Source organism: Mustela lutreola, chromosome 5 (genome assembly GCF_030435805.1).
Source record: "Mustela lutreola isolate mMusLut2 chromosome 5, mMusLut2.pri, whole genome shotgun sequence".
NCBI classification, from domain to species: domain Eukaryota; kingdom Metazoa; phylum Chordata; class Mammalia; order Carnivora; family Mustelidae; genus Mustela; species Mustela lutreola.
In genome coordinates, this window is record NC_081294.1 from 151,824,673 (window position 1) to 151,845,608 (window position 20,936).

A 20,936-nucleotide genomic window follows, 5' to 3' on the forward strand; every position below is an offset into this window, starting at 1 on the left:
CCCGCCGTCATCGCGGCCCGGTTAGTCCCCAGCCTCCCGACAGGCAGTGATGGCGTCGCTCACCGTGAAGGCCTACCTTCTGGGCAAGGAGGAGGCGTCCCGCGAGATCCGCCGCTTCAGCTTCTGCTTCAGCGCCGAGGCCGAGGCCGAGGCCGAGGCGGGGGGCGCGGCCGGGCCCGGGCCCTGCGAGCGTCTGCTGAGCCGGGTGGCCGCCCTGTTCCCGGTGCTGCGGCCCGGCGGCTTCCAGACGCACTACCGCGGTGAGCGGGCCGGGCGCCCTCGGGGGGCTGCGGGGAGCCGTGACGCCGGCTGGCCGGGCAGCACGGGGCGGGGCGGGCGGCTGCCTCTGCTCCTCCGGCCTGGGGGCGCCCGCGGGGTGGGGGTGGGGGTGGCCCTCTCGGCGGGGGCCGGGGTCGCAGACCCGGGGGCGCCGGCCCCTCCCCCCTCCCTGCCGTGATGTCGCAGGTCGGGGCCTGGGCGCACTGGGGCGTCCTCGCCTGCCGGCGACGGGCACTCGCGTTACGCTGACCGCTTGCTGCGGCCGAGTCGGGGCTGCCTCGGGCCCGGGAAGAGCCGGCCGGCCGCGGAGGAAGGGCTGGCGGGGGAGGCGGGCCAACCAGCACGGGGGCGCGTGCAGGCGGCTCGTGCGGGCGGGCGAGCCAGCCGGGGGCGGCGCTGGCGGCGTGGAGGAGCGGGCGGGAACGGCCTAGGAGCGTCCGAGGCCGGCTTGGGTGCAGACGTTCTCCCGCCTGCCGTGGGCAGGGCGACCCAGTCGGGCCGTCCTGCAGCAGGTCAGCGGAGATGCCCAGGAACGCGCTCCGTCTCTTGCGGCGCGGGTGTGGGCTCTGGCCTCTGAGGGTGGGGACGGGGGAGCCGGTCGGGGCCGGGAGGGGGCGGGCAGCCAAGGCCGGCCCCAGGGAGGGGCAGTGCCGGGCCCTCCCTAGGAGCGCTGCCAGCTGGCCCACCCTGTTCCTGGCTTGTTTGTTTTTGTGACAGCTTCATGGAGCTTTAATCTACTTCCCGTGTAACTCCCCCATTGCGGGAACAGTTCTAGACTAGAGCCTTTTACATCATCTGAGAAAGGGCCTAAGGTTTACCTAAGGCATAGGTAGCTCTCCTCCTCCTCTGCTCTAAGCAACCGCTAATGTTTTTCTTGATTGATTTCCTTATTCTGGACGTTTCCTGTGGACAAGGAGCCCTCTATTTTCCTTCTCTTTTGCAACCGGCTTGTACTCAGCGTAACATTTTCGAGGTTTAGGGGTGTTGTAGCTTGTGTCTGGACTTCATTCATTTTTGTGCTGAATAACAGGCCATTCTACGCACATAACCACGTTTTGTTCGTCCGCTCCTTAGCTGGTGGGGGTTTGGGTTATCACTTTTTGACGCTGTGCTTGTTCTTATGGAAGATGTTGTGTCCTGGGCCCACAGAGCTGCCCCAGCCTGCAGGTGCGGGGGCTAGTTTGGCCTGCATGGTGGGACTTCAGCACCGTTTGCTAAACTGAAAATCAGAGAGTACATTACAAATCCTGTAGCTTTATTGGGGGCGGAAGCAGGCAGGTGGACTCCTCTTCTTGGCTTTCCTAAAAAGCCAAAGGCCCAAGGCCTTTGGAGGGGCTGGGCCCCCAGGAATCCATCACGGGTGGGGGTCTGCTACAGTTGAAGATGGGTCTTGGCCTGGCCAGACATGGACCGAGGCAGTGCCTGCTTAAGGGGCTGCTGGCTCAGAGGCAGAGTGGCAGCTGCAGTACGCCCCCCCAGCCGCCCCCCGCCCTCAGCAACCCCCATTTGCTGGCACATGCTCTTTCTCCCGTGGGAACCCAGGGCCCATGTCGGAGAGCTTACCTTCCAGGCAGTGTCACAGTGAGTGGGCAGTCTGGCCTCCACCCCACCGGGCACTGGCTCACTCAGGTGTGCCTCAGTTCCTAGGCCTGCAGATGCCCCTCTAGTACCAGCCTGCGTCCTTCTCAGCAGCTTGGGTCCAATTGAGAAGCCTCTGGTGCTCACATGCTGTCTTGTAAACAATCTAGATGAGGACGGAGACCTGGTGGCCTTTTCCAGTGACGAGGAACTGACCATGGCACTGTCCTATGTGAAGGATGACATCTTCCGTATTTACATTAAAGGTAAAGGCTTATTCTGGAGGCTCCCTGAAGCCGGGTGCTTCTTGCTAAATAAAACCTGCTTGAAGTTCTTGAGCAATCCCCTCTGAGCAGCAGGGAAGGTCCTGGGGTTCTTTAAGAGCTAGACTCTGTCCTCTCTGTGCTTGGCTTGAGAGAGGAGTCCCACAGGGGTTGGGCCTGGGGATCTCTGGGTTCACTCTTGATGCTGCCCCAGCCAGGTGCCACAGGCGGCTTTGGGGATGCAGTGGGGCTTATTTTAATGGGGGGGCAGCACTCCCTGCGGCCTCTTGCTTGCCCGGGCCCCCTGTACTGGGTACCAGGCACAGGACTGGGAGCCTCATGGCAGGTTCTTGGGTCCCCCTGCTGCTGTCACTTGAACAGCCGGGTTGCACACGGACCCCGTGTCTGGAGAGCAGGGCCAGGGGCCCGCTCACTGAAAGTCCCCCCACCCCCCCGTGGGGATGAGCGGGAACTGTGGAGTCCCACCTTCTGGCTCTCTGCCCTTCCTGCAGAGAAGAAGGAGTGTCGGCGGGACCACCGCCCCCCGTGTGCTCAGGAGATGCCCCGCGGCCTGGTGCACCCCAACGTGATCTGTGACGGTTGCAATGGGCCGGTGGTAGGGACCCGCTACAAGTGCAGTGTCTGCCCGGACTATGACCTGTGTGCTGCCTGCGAGGGGAAGGGCCTGCACCGGGAGCACAGCAAGCTGGTTCTCCCTGCTGCCTTCGGGCCCTTACCTGAGGTGAGCAGGGCTGCACTGCAGGCGGGGTGGGGGGCACGGAGGGCCAGGGGTTGGAGGTGGGGGAGTCCTCTGCTCTGGTGTCACTGGGCCCCTCTGTTCCTCCCCACCCCCAGGGCTTCTCTCACAGCCGCTGGCTGCGGAAGCTGAAACACGGGTACTTTGGGTGGCCCGGCTGGGAGATGGGCCCACCAGGGAACTGGAGCCCGCGTCCTCCCCGGGCAGGGGACGCCCGGCCCAGCTCTGCGGCAGAACCAGGTGAGGCTTGCGTCTTCTGGCTTTTGACGGGGGAGGTGGCCAGCTGGCGGCCTGGGGGCCTTCCCCATGTCCTGCAGTCTTGCATGGCTGTGGTGGTGTCCCTTAGCTCACAGAGCCCTGGGGAGTGGGGAGCGTCCCCTTTCTCTTCCTTGCACACATAGAGTGCCCGAGGCTGCTCATTTGCCTGTACTAGCTGAGTGCTCAGCCCTAAACTGCACCCTCATCAAGTTGTTTGTTTTTTTTTTTTTTAAGATTTTATTTATTTATTTGACAAGCTTCTGTTTTTTAAAGTGAGCTCTACACCCAGTGTGGGGTTTGAACTCCCAACCCTGAGCTCTGAGAGTTGCATGCTCTCCTGACTGAGGCGGCCAGGGGCCCCTGCTCAAGTATTCTGGAACACAGTCCGGAAGTGAAGAGCTTTAACATCTGGCTTGTGTTCCAGAATTCTGGATTTTGGTTTTATTCTGATCTTATTAACTTACTGTCTTCTGATGTCCTCTTTCTTTGGAACAAAGGTGGGGATGTTTGAGCTAGAACGTGGTCAGTATTGTAAAGCGCATGTAGCAAATCCCCCGTGGGCTGAGCACCAGGGGCACACAGGAGCCGGGAGCAGGAGAGAGTTTGGGAAGGCTGCCAGGACAAGACCCCCCGGGGATGGGGGGCACCTGTGAGGAAGGTGATAGCATGGTAACAGGTATTGAAGTCTGCTTTGTACATTTTTTTTTTTTTTGCAACTGAAGCTGCTGGTCCGTCGGAGGATCCCAGTGTGAATTTCCTTAAGAACGTAGGGGAGAGTGTGGCGGCTGCCCTGAGCCCTCTGGGTAAGTGGTGGCTTCTGTCCTTTGAGAGCAGCAGTGTTTTACTTGGTGAGGGGGTGGCTGGTGGGTTGCTTGTCACCACCTGGGTCGCCGTGGAGGAATGGTGACTTCTGGGCCTTGAGGGCTAGCCAGCATTTGTCGCCTCACGCCACTCTTCACCGTGCGCTGCATCACAGGCCACCCAAAGTTGAATTCCCTGACACTTTCTGGAACTTTCCCTGTGGAGTGAAGTGGAATCTACAAGTGTTAGGTTGGGATGATCCCAGGAGCCTCTGCTACAGGGCTGGGCCCTGCAGCACTGGGAGTCCACTAGGACTAGGACTTCTGGTTCAAGGGTGCAGTGGACCCGTGATCTCTGACTAGAGTCGTGCTCTACTTTGTGACTGCCATGGCAGCGAGTGTCCAAGTGTGAGCGGATGCTGATGGGAAGGGGAGGCAGGCCTGTTCTTGCCCCCAGCTTGAGGGCATTTCAGCTCCCCCTCCTTTGGGCAGGGACGGTGCTCAGTGGGGACCTCCTGGTGTTGCTCCTCCGTGAAACTGTGTGGACTGCAGTTTCACACTGGAGTTAAAGGCTCTGGAGAGCAAGGAAAAGAACGGATGTTTTTAATGCTTTCTAGCAGGATAGCAGAGGGGCGGTGACCACGTTCTCATCAGGAGACAAGCTGGTGCTGAAGCCCAGCTGCCACTCGAGATGCTGTGACGGGAGGCATGATTTAGGAGGACGGGAAGCTTCTCTTTGGAAGCTGGTAAATGGCCAGTGGTTCTTAAGGCTGGCTGAGCCTCCGAATCACCAACAACGGGGTGTTTTGTTTGTTTGTTTTTTGGTATGTTTTGGCGTATGGAAACTTACCTAAAATTATTCTGAAGAACAAAGTCTTTCGCTAAAAGAACAAACCAGACAAGCTGTGGAGTCCCAAATCCCATTCTAGATCCAGGTAGGGAATCTTGAAACTGCAGAGTCCAGGTCCACCTTCTGGATTCTGGCAAATTGGTTGTGGGTCAGGCCTAGCAGCTGTGAGTTTCAAAGGCTTGCCAGGGACTTTGAGTTCCACTTGCTGTCCATCGTGAGGCCCATCTGAGTGTGTGGCCTGTTTTAGAACTTGACCCGGATTTCCCACTTGGGACAGAGGGGAATAATTTTGGCCACACTCAGAGGTGTAGGATAAGGGTAAAGGCCTTCTCAGGTCTTGCAGAGCGGATGGGAGTTGCTGTGTACCCACTAGGGAGGAGCCTGAAGCTCTCACACAAGGACAGTTTCAGTACCTATGCCTCTGAATGGTTTCAGTTGAGGAAAGCCACTTGCAGAATTGATTAAACTCAATAGAACTCTGGGTATTTTCCTTCTTAGGAGGTCCTGACAGCTAGGGTGACTCCTATGCTAATGGCCTAGAAGGGACTCTTCCCTTCCCAGAGGGACAGCCTGTAACACCTCCCAGAGGGTGGACTATGAGTGACTCAGCAATTTTAAAGCACCGCCCCAAGGCCTTGTTTGGTAGGTGCCCCGAGAGCCAGCTGAGCAGGTCCGCTGCTGAGGCCCCGGGACCGCTCCCAGCCCGAGTTTGCAGTCACTGACCTCTGCGACCCAAAACCGCAGGTCCTTTCCTTGTCCCAGGGTCTTCAGAAGACCCTCCCCTTCACAGGCTCCGGGGAAGCAGGCCACAACCAGTCGTACAGTCTGTAAGCCCCTATGTCTCAGGTTATCTGTTGGAGAAATTGGGGTTCTAGAATCTCTCTGGTTCATTTACGGAAGTCCTGTCATTTGTCCACATAGAAAACCAAGACTGTGTATGGGTGTTTATTGTATGTCCTTCCAACTTTTCTGTTTGCTTGAACCTTTTTTTTTTTAAAGATTTATTTAAAAAAAAAAAGATTTATTTAGAGCACGTGTGAGGGAGGGGCAGAGGGAGAGAGAATCTCAAGTAGACTTGACTTCCCAGTGAGTGCAGAGCCCGATGTGGGGCTCTAGCTCATGACCCTGAGATCATGACGTGAGTTGAAACGAAGTGCCCAAAAGCTCAACTGACTAAGCCACTCAGACACCCATGCTTGAACCATTCATGACGAAAAGTTGGGAGAGGATAGAAGGAGAAAAAGGACTTAAATATTCAGATGAGGGTATTGGTAGCTAAGCCCACTTTTATCTCTTTGCTCCTCACGCTGTACCAAAGTAGCAGTAAAGGGATTAAACACAGGAATATAAAGCAACATGGACAAAGAAAAGGGGGAAAAAGTGCTAGAGAAGGTAAGAAGACCCACGCCTTGAATGGTGGGAAGAGTTTAAGGGTGGTGACCAGCAGCGTGGAAACCCACGTGCCTGCTCAGGGGTCCTGGGGCCTGTCAGGAAAGGCCAAGGAACTGGGTAGGGGGTGGTGTGGGTGGTTGAAGGCCACTCTTCAGGATCACGTGGAGATCACTGGCTGGTCAGCCAGCTGCTGGTCCTTGCCCACGCACGCACGAGACCTGATGCTTTGTTGCTGGAGCATTTGACACAGGGAAGCTTCAGCCCTAGGGACACAGGGCAGGGTGAGACACCAGCCTGAAATTGGGCCCCGTGAATGGGCAGTGGATCTGGCTGGGGCGTCCCTGCTCAGTAGAGGCCGGACAGGCCAGAGCCAGGTCCCACAGCTCTGCCACCTGGGATTCCGCTGCCTGGCCAGGCACTCAGTCAGCCACCCTCCCGAGGGAGACGAGTGATGGCTCTGGCCCTCTGAGAAGGCCTTGGTAGGATCCAAAGGCCACGGTCTCCAGCCTTTTGGGCACTTCCTGCACATGGACGAGAAGGAACTTGGGGTCGGGCTTTACAGGAAAGAGAATGTCAGTGTCCAGCTTTTCCATCCTTGAAAAAAGAACAAGATACAATTGGTATCTTAAGAACAGATAAACAGTTCAAGAACATTTTTTTTTTTTTAAGAAATTAAGAAAAATAGCCAGAATAAAGAACTTAAAAGAAGACTTAGATTTAAGGTCACTTTAAGGAAATACTCCAAAAACAAAATAGAGGTGAGAAGAGAAAAAAGGTGAGAAGAATCAAGGATTAATTCCCGGAGGCCCAGGGTAGGACAGCTAATAGGAATTCTGTGAAGGGAGCAGACAAAAGTGAAGGAAGGAAATGAACAAAGAATATAAGACCATCTTGGCCCAGAGGACATTAACCTCTAGATTGAAAAGGACTCCAAGTGTCCTGGACAGTGACCAGAAAAGATTCCACTCCAGACCTCATTGTCCTGGAGCAGAGCCCTCTGGAGAACGGGAGGCTCTGGAAATGCTCCAGGTTACTGTAAGAGCTTGAGAGTTCCAGGGGCCAACACCAGAAGACTGTGGATCAACCAGTGACTGTGAAGGTCTGAACAGAACTGGCTTCTCAACCTCGAGTGCCATTCCTAGCTGAAACGCTCACGTATGAGGGCAGAGCAAAGCTGTATGTAGTGGCGTTCACCTCAACGCTGAGTGTGGTTTTCACTGAAGAGTTTCTGAAAGGACAGGGGAAGGGGAGCTAAGTGTTGATCTAGAACAAGAAGCCGTGAACTCGAGCCATCAGAAAAAAGGCGGCGTGGGGTGAAAGCTGTCTTTGGGGAGTGGGCGGGCTGTGTGTTGGGGCCAGGAATCTTTGCTTGAGCCTTCTGGAATGGTTGGAGTCTAAGCCGGGGGCATGTGGCCGTCTGATAAATTAATTAAAAACAGCATCAGTGACTCTGCCCTCCGTCCCCTCAGTCCCCCTCAGTGGCATGTGCACCCTTGTGAGGGGCTGCAGGCGACCTGCTGGCTGGCCCAGGCTTCCCTCCTAGTGGGCTTCCCACAAGGCCAAGCAGGATTCTTGGGTTTCCTGTCATTGTGCCGCAACCCCCCACCCAACGTGTGAGGCTTCACGTGGTCCTGGGTGCTGTGGCTGGGGCTCTCTGGCCACAGCTGGTATGTGGCTCCCTGTTTCTAGCCCGCTGCCCACATGGGGCAAACAGGGGCTCTTTATGGGCTTTCTGGCTCCAGTGCTGACCTGGGATGTTCACTGAGATTAAGGTTGCATTAACTTGGAAGAAGAGGAAGGGCCAGTAAGGTGCACAAGTCAGCAGACGTGCCGGGAGCCAAGGTTTGGGGCCAGGATATTGGCAGCAGTTAGCCCTTGGGGATCCTGAAGGTCAGGTGAACGGCCATCTGCCTTGTGGCAGCGGGGGGCTGGCCTTGTGCCTTGGTCCTGCTCTGGCTGTGCTATCCTGTGCCACCCCCCCACGCTGTGGTTCCCCCCAGTATGTTGGGTCCCCTCCCCACTACTCTGTGGGGCCCCCTCCTACGCTGTGGGGTCCCCTCCCCACTACGCTGTGTCCCCAGCCAGGAAGCCCTCCGGAGACCTCACAGGTGTTTGCTTCCTCCTCGGTCTCTGCAGGCATCGAAGTGGATATTGATGTGGAACACGGGGGGAAAAGAAGCCGCCTCACCCCCGTCTCTCCAGGCAGCTCCAGCACTGAGGAGAAGTGCGGCTCTCAGCCAAGCAGCTGCTCCTCAGACCCCAGCAAACCGGACGGGGACCCGGAGGGCGTGGCGCAGTCCCTGGCGGAGCAGATGGACAAGGTTGCCCTGGAGTCAGGGCTGCCCGAGGCAAGTGCTTCCTACCTCGACCCCCGGCGCGCACACAGTCCACCAGATGGCAGAGGGCTGTCTAGGGCATTTGTGGTGTTCTGCCAACCCGCTGCTTGAACATTCCTTACCATTTGCAGGAGTGGAGGCTGGGGGCAGGTGGGCTTGGTGCGGGGGTCCTGTGTGCTCACGGGGTTTCTGTTCCAGGAGCAGATGGAGTCGGATAACTGCTCGGGAGGAGACGAAGACTGGACTCATTTGTCTTCAAAGGAAGTGGACCCGTCTACAGGGGAACTCCAGTCTCTACAGATGCCTGAATCCGAAGGGCCAGGGTCTCTAGACTCTTCTCAGGAAGGGCCCACAGGACTGAAGGAAGCTGCATTGTACCCACATCTGCCACCAGGCAAGTGGCTTCAAGCAACTGTTTCTGCCTTTTTCTCTCTGAACATCCTATCCCCTCCTTTTAGCGTCCCGACCCAGAATCACGAAGGCCGTCGGACTTAGAGGCCACCTCCATTTTCCCTGAGGAAGGTGTCGACCTCTGGGTGGGGTCCATGGCCAGGGTCCCTTTGGAGCCAGGCAGGATGCCCAGCAATGTGGAGAGGTGGTGTGTGCACGGGAGTAAGGCCCGGTGGGGACTGTGGCAGCCTGGAGCACAGCTGAGGAGCAGGGGACAGCTGATCCCTTGCTCAGGCTCGTTATTCTCACAATAACATTAAACAGTAAAACTGGTGAAAACTCACCTGTGGCCACATTTGGCCCTTTGGGCTACTGATACTGATCTCTGCCTTGGAACAGGGACAGCAGGCTATCACTTATAGGCCCAAAACTGTTGTTTTTAACAGAAATTTTTTTTTTATTTATTAGAGAGTATGAGCAGGGGGAGGGCGAAGGGCAAAGGGAGAAGCAGGCTCCCTGCTATGCAGGGAACCCAATGCGGGCCTCGATCCTTGGACCCTGAGATCATGACCTGAGTCGAAGGCAGACAGTTAACCGACTGAGCCCCTAGGCAGGTGCCCTGATTTTTTCATTTGGATAATGGTTGGGAAGAGGTCAAGATGTGAAAACTGGAAGAAGGTCAGATGTCAGTATTCGGGACGGAAGTTGCCGTGGATTACAGCTGCGGCCTTCTATTCAGACTCTGCGGAGTTTGCTGTATTGGCAGAAGCGAATTAGGAGACCATACAGCCTTTCAGAGCTGCTCAAAATCCTCACCTTCTGGCCTTTTCTGGAACGCGCTTGTCTGGCTGGCTGGGAGGGTCACTATGCTGGGCAGAGGGCTCGTGGAAGGGCTGGTCCCTTGGGCGCTGGCGGGCTGCCCCCCTCACGGCTTCTGTCCTCCTCCTGGCAGAGGCTGACCCTCGGCTCATCGAGTCCCTGTCCCAGATGCTGTCCATGGGCTTCTCCGACGAAGGTGGCTGGCTCACCAGGCTCCTGCAGACCAAGAACTATGACATTGGGGCGGCGCTGGACACCATCCAGTATTCGAAGCACCCGTTGTGACGGCTTCTGCCCCCGGTCCCGTCCCCCTTCTTGTCTCCTGGTCGTGTTTTTGAGCTAGTGTAGAACAGCGGGGCCCCTCTCAGGGCCAGTTTCTCTGCATTCTTCTTCCAGAATCTGGGGGTGGGGATGCACCAAGCCATCCAGGGCAGTAGCGCAAGTGATGGGAGGGGGAGGCCCATGTGTGTGGCTGCCGATGTCAGAGAAGCGTCTGCCGGCTCCTGTGGGTGGACAAAGAGTCCTTGCTGGGGGGATGCGGAGGCCCGATGGCCGCCTACTGCTCTCTCCCCACCAGGATCACACCAGCAGTTCAGAATGTCTTGCCTAATGGTCTTACGCTTTTTCTTTTTTTAATGACTGTAATAGTAAGCTGACCTATAGTTGATTTTTACTGGAAACCTGGTCAGCTCCAAGTTCAGAGCCAGGACAGCAGACATTCTGTCAGGTGGGGCAGGAGTGAGGATGGGGAGGACAGGGCAGACAGGGCAGTCCAAGCCTGCGCTTCTTCAATCTGCAACTGAGGAGGGGTTGCCAGAGGGAGGCTGGTGCTCACAGAATACCGCCTGTTCCATAACCACTCTAACTCTCTCCCTTTTGAATGTGTCTGTTGCTTTCACAGTAAGAAAACCTGTTTGTAACCATTCTGTTGCTGTGTTGCAAACAATCTGTAATTAAATGGTAAGCACTTTAATCAAAGATGTTGCAACCAGAGACAACTTAATAGTTTGTTCTTGTTGACAGTCTGTATAAATCCTCTCTGGTCCTTTTTTTTTTTAAGATTTTATTTGAGAAAGTGAGAGGGAGGGAGGGATGGAAGCATGAGCAAGGGGAGGGGCAGAAGGAGAAGCAGACTCTCCCTTCCCTGCCCCGCTCAAGCCCCAGGCAGGGAGCCAGATGCAGGACTCGACCCCAGGACCCTGAGATCATGACCTGAGCTGAAAGCACAGACTTTACCAACTGAGCCTCCCAGGTACTGCCCCTCCCATCCTATTTAGAAGCTAAAAATTTTTTTTTTTTTTGGATAGTGGGCACGAGGTCCAGGGGCTAAGGGCTCATGTAACATGTGTCCAGGTGGGTAACCTTGTTTAAGTCACTTCACAGATCATCCTCAAAGTCCTCACCAGTTTTAAAAAGGTCACATAGTTGCACAAGTGGGGGCTCCTGTCCCCCTGTGACCAAGGGACTGTCCTTTGCCAGAGGACCAGTGTCCCGTGGTTGTCCGGAGGGCTTTACACAGGGCCTCTGAGACCCTGACGTGAAAGTATATGCAGGCCAGGGAAGTCTGGGTGCACCAAGTGGCCTGCTGGGGTGCCCTTCCCTTGGGGTCTGGACCCATAGGTTCCCCTGCTCAGCCAGTGCTGCCCCAGCATGCTTGGGGTCTCTCTGTAGGGCCAATGAGGGCTCCATGTCTGCACGTGGGCCATTTCCAGGTGGCAGAAGGAATCGTTCCCACTTGGAAGATGTAACTCTGACTTGTGGGGCCAGACGTGGAGGACCCACCCGAGGAACAGAAAGCTCCCCAGTTCCCCTGTCCTTGTGGCTGCCGCCTTCTTTGACCTTCCCGGCCAGGCCAGCTTCGTCCTGCAATGGAAATGACAGGAGAGAACCATGTCCACTATTCCAAACAAGTGCCAGTGGCCTGGCAAGACCAAGGGAGGGGAGGGAACGATCCCCACACCTGCACTGCTGCTTTCTCCTCTCCGCCTCGGGGCTCCCACACGTCTCACTCTCTGTTCTACCTATTCTCCCTGCTCGGGCCAGCAGGCTGGGGACCTGCTCTCATCTGGTGGATTAGCAAAGCAGGGCAAACGAATGCCCTCACCACCTCTGCCAGATTCCATGACCGGGCTTTCCTCAAGAGAATATTCCCACGGAAGCCTTAGAATCAGGTGCCTGAGACCATCTAGGAAGGGTGGAAGAGCTTCTGCCCTGTCTGCTCAGTGCCAGGCAGATGGGAAAGTCTCCAGAACCATGGGGAGGGTTTGGAGCTGTGGAAGTGGCTGCAGAGGACCCCAGGAGGAAGCAACCGCAGCACCGGGTCCTGACAATGACGGGCAAGACCCTGCATCACAACCCTAGGGTGGTGTGGAAGAGGCTCGTGGTGCTGTTCCAGATGCAGTGCCCCTGACCTGCCAGGACTCTGCTCAACTATGGCGCAGCCTGAGTTCCTCTCCTTCAAAACAAACTGTGCCCGTGTGAGCCTTCCCTGTGAGAATGCAGTTGAACGTTAATCTTGGGCTTGGCCCATCAGTAACTGCCATTATTCTATTACTCAGAGCTTCAGGGCCACATAGCTAGAGGCAACATCAAAGTCTGACCTTTGCACTACCAGTTGAAGCTGGACAGGCTGGCCGTGGCCTTGTTGGGGGATGGCAGAGAGCCTTGGCCTCTGTGCCTGTGACTCCTGTGAGACAACAGCTGAGCCTGCATTCTGCAGCCTTAAATGTACAGTGGGGTCTGGCCTGCCAGGAGGGAAGCCTCTAGAATGAGCAGCGGTGTGGGGACGGCAGTGTGGGGTGCAGGACAGGAGGACCCTGAGCTTACCTCCTACCACAGACACACCCACGCAACAACTGCACATATTGCAACTAACTGAAGATGCTGTGAAGGCAGCAGGACTGACTGTCCACAGCTGGCTGTAGCAAGGTCACATCACAAATGGTAGGAGGGGTGGACGTGTGGTCAGGAACCAAACCCCTGGAATGACTGGCCACAGACGGGAAGGGCCTCACAAGCTCCGAGAACATGGGGTCAGACCCCACACTGGGCATCCCCGGCCTTAGGGACCTGCACTGGGCAAACCAGTCCCTGCATCACATCTGGCTTTGAAAATCTGGGGCCTAACACCCAGAGCTGGAGGGTGACAGGACACTAAGTCCCTGCCCTTAAAAAGCCAACATGCTGGGGCACCAGGGTGGCTCAGTGGGTTAAGCCTCTGCCTTCAGCTCAGGTCATGATCTCAGGGTCCTGGGATCAAGTCCTGCATCAGGCTCTCTGCTCGGTGGGGAGCCTGCTTCCCTTCCTCTCTCTCTGCTGCCTCTCTGCCTATTTGTGATCTGTCAAATGAATAAAATCTTAAAAAAGCAAGAACAAAAAAACCCAACATGCTGAAGAGCCCAGCCCAACACCGCACGGAAATAGCAGTCAGAAAAAGCACCTGGTATGCATGTGAAGGTTTAATGACTAATTTTAGGATGTGTGTTGGCAGGCTAGGGAGCTACAGGTTTCCTCTGGAATAACAGTACTGGGGGTGGGTATTTCACTTGCCCTCCCCCGGCCTGGACGAGTGGGTGCTCGCGGGAGCCAGCTCCATCCCCGTGCCAGCTCCAGGCAGGTGCTCTGCTCCAGCACCCCTGCGGTCTTGTTCCACCCAACCTCCCTGCCTGCAGAGTGGCTCCTGCCCTGGGGGTGGGGGCAGGGACCAGTGTGCCAGCCTGCCCTCCTGGCTAGCTATGAAGGGGGCAAGCCCGGTGCTCTACTGCCCCCACTGCTATTGTGGGGCTGACTCAGGACCTGCTCCTGAGAACCCCTGGTGGCTGCGGCTGGGCGTCTAAGGGGCCAGGAGCAGACCATGCCTGTGTAGCTGCAGCAGGGAATCAGGGTACTGCGGCCAGCCCCACCTGCAAGCATGCCCATAGCGGCCACAGTTCAGACACAACAGGGGCACACCGCTCACAGGGGACACCCCTAGCACCACGGCATGGTTCTGCTGACCGTGCGGGACTGCGCTACAGAGCAGCACAGGAACGCTTCTCCATGAAGCCACTATTTGCAAGAGCAGGAGACAGCTGGCCTACCTAATCTATAGAAACAAATAGAATCAGACAAAATGAGACAGAGGACCATGTCCCAAATGAAAGAATGGGACAAAATTACAGAAAAAGAGCTAAACAAAATGGAAGCAATATGCTGGATAAACAGTTCAAAACAATAGTAAGAAATGGTTGCTGAACTTGAAAGGTAAGTGGATAAACTCGTGAGACTGTCAACAAAGAGATAAAAATGATAAAAAATACACCAGAAGGAATTGGTGGCAGATTAGAGGATGCGGAAGACCGATTCAGCCACCTGGAAGACAGGATCGTGGAAAGCACCATGCTGAACAGCAAAAATAATGAAAAATGAGACCAGATGAGAGGATCTCTAAGATATCCGCAAACTTCACAGCATTTACATTCCAGGGGTCTCAAAAGAAGAAGAAAGACCCAGCAGAAAATTTATCTGAAGAAACAATAGCTAAAATCCTCCCTAATCTGGGGAAGGAGACAGAGAGCAGGACTAGGAAGCACAGAAAGCCCCAAACAGGATTCCCACACAGGACATAATGAAGATGGCAAAATCAAAGAGAAGATTTTTTCTTTTTTTAAAGATTCTATTTATTTGACAGAGAGAGATCACAAGTAGGCAGAGAGGCAGGCAGAGAGAGGGGGAAGCAGGCTCCCCGCTGAGCAGAGAGCCCAATGCGGGGCTCCATCCCAGGACCCTGAGATTATGACCTGAGCTGAAGGCAGAGGCTTAACCTGCTGAGCCACCCAGGTGCCCCTCAAAGAGAAGATCTTAAAAGCAATCAGAGCAAAGCAAACATACATACAAGGGAAACGCCATAAGACTATATGCTGATTTTCAGCAGAAACTCTGCAGGCCAGAAAAGAGTGGCATGACACACTCAAAGTGCTGAAAGGAAAAACCCACAGTCAGGAATATTCTACCTGGTAAGGCTGTCATTCAGAATTTTAAACATGCTAAACAGTTCCCCAGACAAAATTCAAAGGATCACCACTAAATCAACCTTTACAAGAAATATTAAAGGAACTTTAACAAGAAAGAAAAGCCCATAAGTGGAAGAAAATTATGAAGGGAAAAAATCTGACAGGGGAAAGCAAACATCTAGGAAAGGAAAGGTAGTGGGTTAATCACTTATAAAGCCCCTATGGAGATTAAAATGCAAAAGTAGTAAAATCAATGATATCTACAGATAGTAGTCAAGGCACACACACAAGAAAGATATAAAATATATACATAAAGTGTGGAGGGGCTCTTAGTATGGCTAAGAGCCATATCTAAGTATGGCTCTTAGAATGTGTTTGAACTTAAGCAGCCATTAACTTAATACAGACTGTGATACGTACAACTCTTGTTCCGTATGAACCCAACGGTAATCACAAATCAAAAATCTAGGATAGTTTAAAAAAACTACAAAAAACTGGGGTGCCTGGGTTACTCAGGTTAAGTGCCCAGCTCTTGATTCCGGCTCAGGTGGTGAGGGCAGGGTTTGGGACTGAGCACCGTGTTGGGCTCCACCGCCCTCAGCAGGAAGTCGGCTCGAGATTCTCTCTCCCTCTGCCCCCGCCCTCCGACACTCTCTCTGTAAAATAAATAAAAATCCTAAAAAGAAGAAAAAAAAAAGCTATGACAGATGCACAAAGAATAGAAAGGAACCTAAGCACAACACTAAGGAAAGGAACAGAGAAGAACCATGAAAACAACCAGGAATAACAAAATGGCAGTAAACAAACACTATCAATGATTATCTTAAACTGTCTCAGAGCTCCAGTCAAAAGGTATGGGGTGACTGAATGGATAAAAAGGCAAGACCCATCTATGTGCTGCCTACAAGTGTCACTTCAGACCTAAAGACAGACTGAAAGTGAAGGGACAGGAAAAGATACACCATGCAAATGGAAGTGATAAGAAAGCTGCGGTAGCAATACTTCATCAGAAAAAGTAGACTTAAGGACTGTATGGGCATTACAGTGATAAAGGGATCAGCCCAACAAAAGGGTGTAACAGCTCTAAGTATCCATGCACCCAATATCAGAGGAACACCTAAACCCATAAGTATTAACAGACGAAGGAGAGAAGTTGACAGTAATAGAATAATTGTAGGGGACTTTAATGCCTCTATTACATCGATCATGCACATGGAAAATCAATAAGGAAATGGTGGCTTTGAAAGACACAGATGTACTTAGCAGATACATACAGAACATTCCATCTAAGAAAAGCAGAATACGTATTCTTTTCAAGTATACAAGGAACTATCTCCAGGAGAGGTCACATGTTAGGCTACGAAACAAGTCTCAATAAATTTAAGAAGATTGACATCACATCAAACATCTTTTCCAACCACACTCTATAAAACTAAAATCAATGACCAGAAAAGAACTGGAAAAAACAAACATATGGAGGCTAACAATATGTTACTGAACAACCAGTGGCTCAACCATGAAATTAAAGAGGAAAAAAAAAATACACGGAGAGAAAAGAAAATGAAACACAATGGTCCAAAATCTTTAGGATGCAGGAAAATCAGTTTTAAGATGGAAGTTTATAGCAATAGAGGCCTCCCTCAAAAATAATAAAAATATTAGGAGATGCCTGGGTGGCCCAGTCAGCTAAGCATCTGCCTTCAGCTCAGGTCATGATCCCAGGGTCCTGGGATGGAGCCTCGCTTCATGCTCTCTGCTCAGTGAGGAGCCTGCTTCTCCCTCTCCATCTGCCCCTGTTCCATGGTCTCTCTCAAATATATAATACAGTCTTTTAAAAAAAGGAGAATGATAAACATCTCAAATAATCTAATCTTACACCTAAAGGAACTAGAAAGAAAAAGAACAAAGCCCAAAGTTAGTAGAAGGAAGGACTCAAGAACAGAGCAGCAATAAAGGAAAAAGAGACTAAGAAAACATACAGGAAAGACAAGTGAAACCAAGAGCTGGTTCTCTGAAAAATAAAAGTGGTACATCTTTAGCTAGACTCATCAAGTAAACTCAAATACGTAAGATCAGAAATGAAAGAGGAGAGGTAGCAACCATCATCACAGAAACACAAGACTCTGAGACTACCATTAAAAAATTATATGACAGGGACGCCTGGGTGGCTCAGTTGGTTAAGCAGCTGCCTTCGGCTCAGGTCATGATCCCAGGGTCCTGGGATCGAGTCCCACATCGGGCTCCTTGCTCGGCAGGAAGCCTGCTTCTCCCTCTGCCTCTGCCTGCCTCTTTAAGGTCTGTGCTCGCTCGCTCTCTCTCCATCTGTCTCTGACAAATAAATAAATAAAATCTTAAAAAAAAAAAAATTATATGACAACAAGTTGGACAGCCTAGAAGCATTACATAAATTCCTAGAAACAAATCTTTCAAAAATGAATCAGGAAGAAATAGAAAATTTGAACAGACCAATTAGTAGTGATGAAATAGAATTTGTAACAAAAAAAAATTCCCAACAAACCAAAGTCCAGGATCAGAAGGCTTCACAGGTGAATTCTAGCAAAATTTAAAGACTTAATACTTATTTTCTTTACTCCAAAAAATAGAAGAGGAAAGAAAATTTCTAAATTCATTTTATGACCCTTCTACCAGCATCACCCTGATACCAAAACCAGAAAAGGCACTATGTAAAAAGAAAATTATGGACCAAAATCCCTGATGAACATAGATGCAAAAATCGTCAACAAAATCTCAGTAACCCAAATTCAGCAACATGTTAGAAGGACCATTCAGCACAATCGAGCAGGATTGATTCCAGTTATACCAGTGTCGTTTAATATTTGCAAATCAATGGGACACGTCATATCAACAAGACTAACCATATAGTTACCACAACAGATGCATAAAAAGCATCTGTCCATATACAGCATCTACTCAGGATAAAAAAAAAAAAAAAACAATAACAAAAACCCAAAACCAAAAACAACTCTCAACAAATGGGTTTAGAGGAAACATACTTCAACATAATAACAGCCACAGAAGTCAAATCCATAATTAACACCATACCAAATGGCACAAAAGTGAAAGCGTTTCCTCTAAGAACTCAGGAACAAGACAAGGATGTCCACTCTCACTACTTCTATCCAACACAGTACTAGAAGTCTTATCACAGCAGTCAGATAAGGAAAAGAAATAAAAGGCATCCGAATTGGTAAGGAAGAAGTAAATTCCCTATTTACAGGTGACATGATACTTTATACAGAGAACCCTAAGGATTCCACCTAAAAACTTCTAGAACTGATAAATGAATTCAGTGAAGTTACAAAATGAATATACAGAAAACTGTTGTGTTTATATACACTAATAACAAAATAGCAAAAAGAAAAAAAAAACAAAAATAAAAAACAAAAAGGGAGGCCTGGCTCACTTGGTTAAGCGTCTGCCTTCGGCTCAGGCCATGATCCCAGGATCCTGGGATCAATTCCTGCACTGGGCAGGGAGCCTGTTTTTCCCTCTCCCCACCCACCTCGTGTTCTCTCTTGCTATTGCCTCTCTCAAATAAATAAATTAATTTTTTAAAAAAGAGTAAAATACTTAGGAATAAATTTAACCAAGGAGGTGAAAGGTCTATACACTGAAAACTAAGATGCTGATGAAAGAAACTGAAGAGGACACAAAGAAATGGAAAGATAAACCATGCTCATGGATGGGAAGGGCCAATATAGTTAAAATGTCCATACTACCCTAAGCATTCTATGAAATTCAGTGCAATCCACAAGAAAATACCAATACTGTTTTTCACAGAACTAGAACAGATAATCCTTAAATTTGTATGGAATCCAAAAGACCTTGAATAGCAAAAACAAACTTGAGAAAGAAAAAAACCTATCCTGGATTTCAAGATATAGTACAAAGGTATCATAATCAAAACAGTATGGTACTGGCATAAAAAACTGACACATAGATCAATGGAACATAATAGAAAGTTCAGAATTAAACCCACAATTTTATGGCCAGATAATAAAGGATGAAAGAGGCAAGATATACAATAGGCCAAAGAGAGTCTCTTCAATGGAAGGTGGTGAGAAAACGGGACTGCTTTCTTACACAATATGAGCAAATAAATTCAAAATGGATTAAAGACCTAAATGTGAGAAATGAAACCATGAAACTCCTTAAAGAAAACATAGCCAGTAAGCTGCTGGACATTAGCCTTAGCAACATATTTATGGTTGTCTTCTCGGACAAGGCAAACAAAAGCAAAAACAAAATACTGGGAGTACATAAAAATAAAAAGCTTTTGCATAGTGAAGTGAAGCATAATGAAGCCGTTAACAAAATGAATGGAAAAAGATATTTACAATGTACCTGAAAACATCCTTAATATATAAAGAACTTATAAACACCAAAGCCCCAAATAATCCAATTAAATAAAAAATGGGCAGAGGACCTGAACAGACATTTTCCCAAAGAGATACAGATAGGTAACAGACACATGAAAAGATACTCAACATCACTCACCATCAGGGAACTGCAAATCAAAACCACGAGATTATCCTCACACCTGTCAGAATGGGTAGCACCAAAAAGACAAGAAATAACAAGTATTGGGGAAGATGTGGAGAAAGGGAACTCTTGTGCAGTGTTGGTGGAAATGTACATTGGTGTAGCCATTGTGGAAAACTGTATGGAATTTCTTCCAAAAATTAAAAATAGAAAATCATATGATCCAGTAATTTCATTACCCATGAGAGCAATAATACTAGTTTGAAAAGATCTATGCACCCCTATGTTTGCTGCAGCATTATTTACAACAGCCAAGATAGGGACGCAGCTCAAGTGTCCACTGATGGGTGAATGGAAAAAGAAGATGTGGTGTGTACCTACATAATGGAATATTACTCAGGCATAAAGAAGTACTCATAGGGGCGCCTGGGTGGCTCGGTGGGTTAAAGCCTCTGCCTTCAGCTCAGGCCATGGTCCCAGGGTCCTGGGATCTGAGCCCCACATCGGGCTCTCTGCTCAGCAGGGAGCCTGCTTCCTCCTATCTCTCTGCCTCTCTGCCTACTTGTGATCTCTGTCTGTCAGATAAATAAATAAAATTTAAAAAAAAAAAAAAAAAAAAGAAGTACTCATAAGTACAGAGAACTTCCCAAGGGGAAGGGGACAAAGGGATGGGCAAAACAATGAAGGGTATTGAGTGGTACAAACTTCTGGTAAAAAATAAGGGAGGAGATGAAAAATATAGCATAGGGCATAGAGTCAGTAATATTGTAACAGCGTGTGCTGACGGACGATGATTGGCCTGGTGAGCACGGACTCAAGTACTAAACTGCCAGATCACTGTGTTGTGCCCCTGGAAGTAATATACCATCATCTGTCAACCATACTTCAAAAAATGAAAATAAAAACAAGATTGGGGGGGGCGCCTGGGTGCCTCAGTGGGTTAAAGCCTCTGCCTTCAGCTCAGGTCATGATCTCAGGGTCCTGGGATCGAGCCCTGAACTGGGCTTTCTGCTCAGCAAGGAGCCTGCTTTCTCCTCTCTCTCTGCCTACTTGCGATCTCTGTTAAATTAAAAAACAAACAAACCAAAAAAAAAGAGCAGATCCTAGGTGAGGACAGCGCCTCGATGCACAAGGACCACCTGGGTGGGTGACAATGAGGCTGAGAACAGTTCTTCAGAAGTCCGGGGCAGGTCCTATGCTGGACAATCAGACAAAGACCCGCTCCGGCACATCAAGGGAAGAGAATGGTCCTGACTCAAAAGCCCTACTGCTCAAACTTGGTTGATTCCAAGGCAACAAGCTGTCCTTGTGCCCAGGAGCTCACATCACTGAGACTGGGCATGGCAGGGACATGGTCAGGCCAGAGAACGAGGATGGCTTAAGTCAGAGCAGACAACACTTGGGTAGTTAGCAATTCTATGTGTGTTTCATGGTTACTGGGACCAGAAGAGAAACACTGTCCTCAATTACTGACCTTCTGGGGCTCCAAGGTAACCTCAGAATCACCCAGGCTCTGGACATCAGGGCTGGGTGGAGGTTGGACTGTACTCTGGCTCCATTTCCTGGTGGAGAGAAAGCACTGTCAAGAATCCAGTCCTGTCACCATACTTGGGGTCATCCCAGCACAAGTAGGAGCCTGTCCTCCCAAACAGCTTCCCACCCAGGTGGCTGCTCAACTTCTGCTCGGCTGCCAAGAGCAGGCTGCCCGATGACACCCAAG

The 20,936-nt window shown here is 51.1% G+C and overlaps 2 protein-coding genes across 8 annotated transcripts in view; one reads left to right on the plus strand and one right to left on the minus strand.

Annotated features, from left to right (window-relative positions):
• Positions 1 to 10,700, plus strand: SQSTM1 (sequestosome 1). The gene is made up of 8 exons (XM_059175909.1): positions 1 to 260; positions 2,028 to 2,123; positions 2,633 to 2,862; positions 2,976 to 3,117; positions 3,858 to 3,938; positions 8,314 to 8,525; positions 8,712 to 8,907; positions 9,856 to 10,700. The coding sequence occupies exons 1-8, from the start codon at positions 50 to 52 to the stop codon at positions 10,005 to 10,007; spliced, it is 1,320 nt and encodes a 439-aa protein (XP_059031892.1). The 5' UTR covers positions 1 to 49; the 3' UTR covers positions 10,008 to 10,700.
• MRNIP (MRN complex interacting protein) overlaps positions 9,914 to 20,936 on the minus strand; it is a 27,063-nt gene continuing 16,040 nt past the window's right edge. For 4 of the 7 annotated variants that reach the window (XM_059175914.1, XM_059175910.1, XM_059175913.1 and 1 more), the window contains 2 exons: positions 20,691 to 20,778; positions 9,914 to 11,585 (listed from right to left, as the gene is read on the minus strand). In XM_059175914.1, coding sequence (XP_059031897.1) covers positions 11,100 to 11,585; positions 20,691 to 20,778 — 574 coding nt within the window. In that variant the 3' untranslated portion in view covers positions 9,914 to 11,099. Of the gene's footprint in view, positions 11,586 to 19,231; positions 19,275 to 20,690; positions 20,779 to 20,936 lie in introns of those variants that run through there. The other 3 variants (XM_059175916.1, XM_059175915.1, XR_009354127.1) reach the window with 3 other exon arrangements.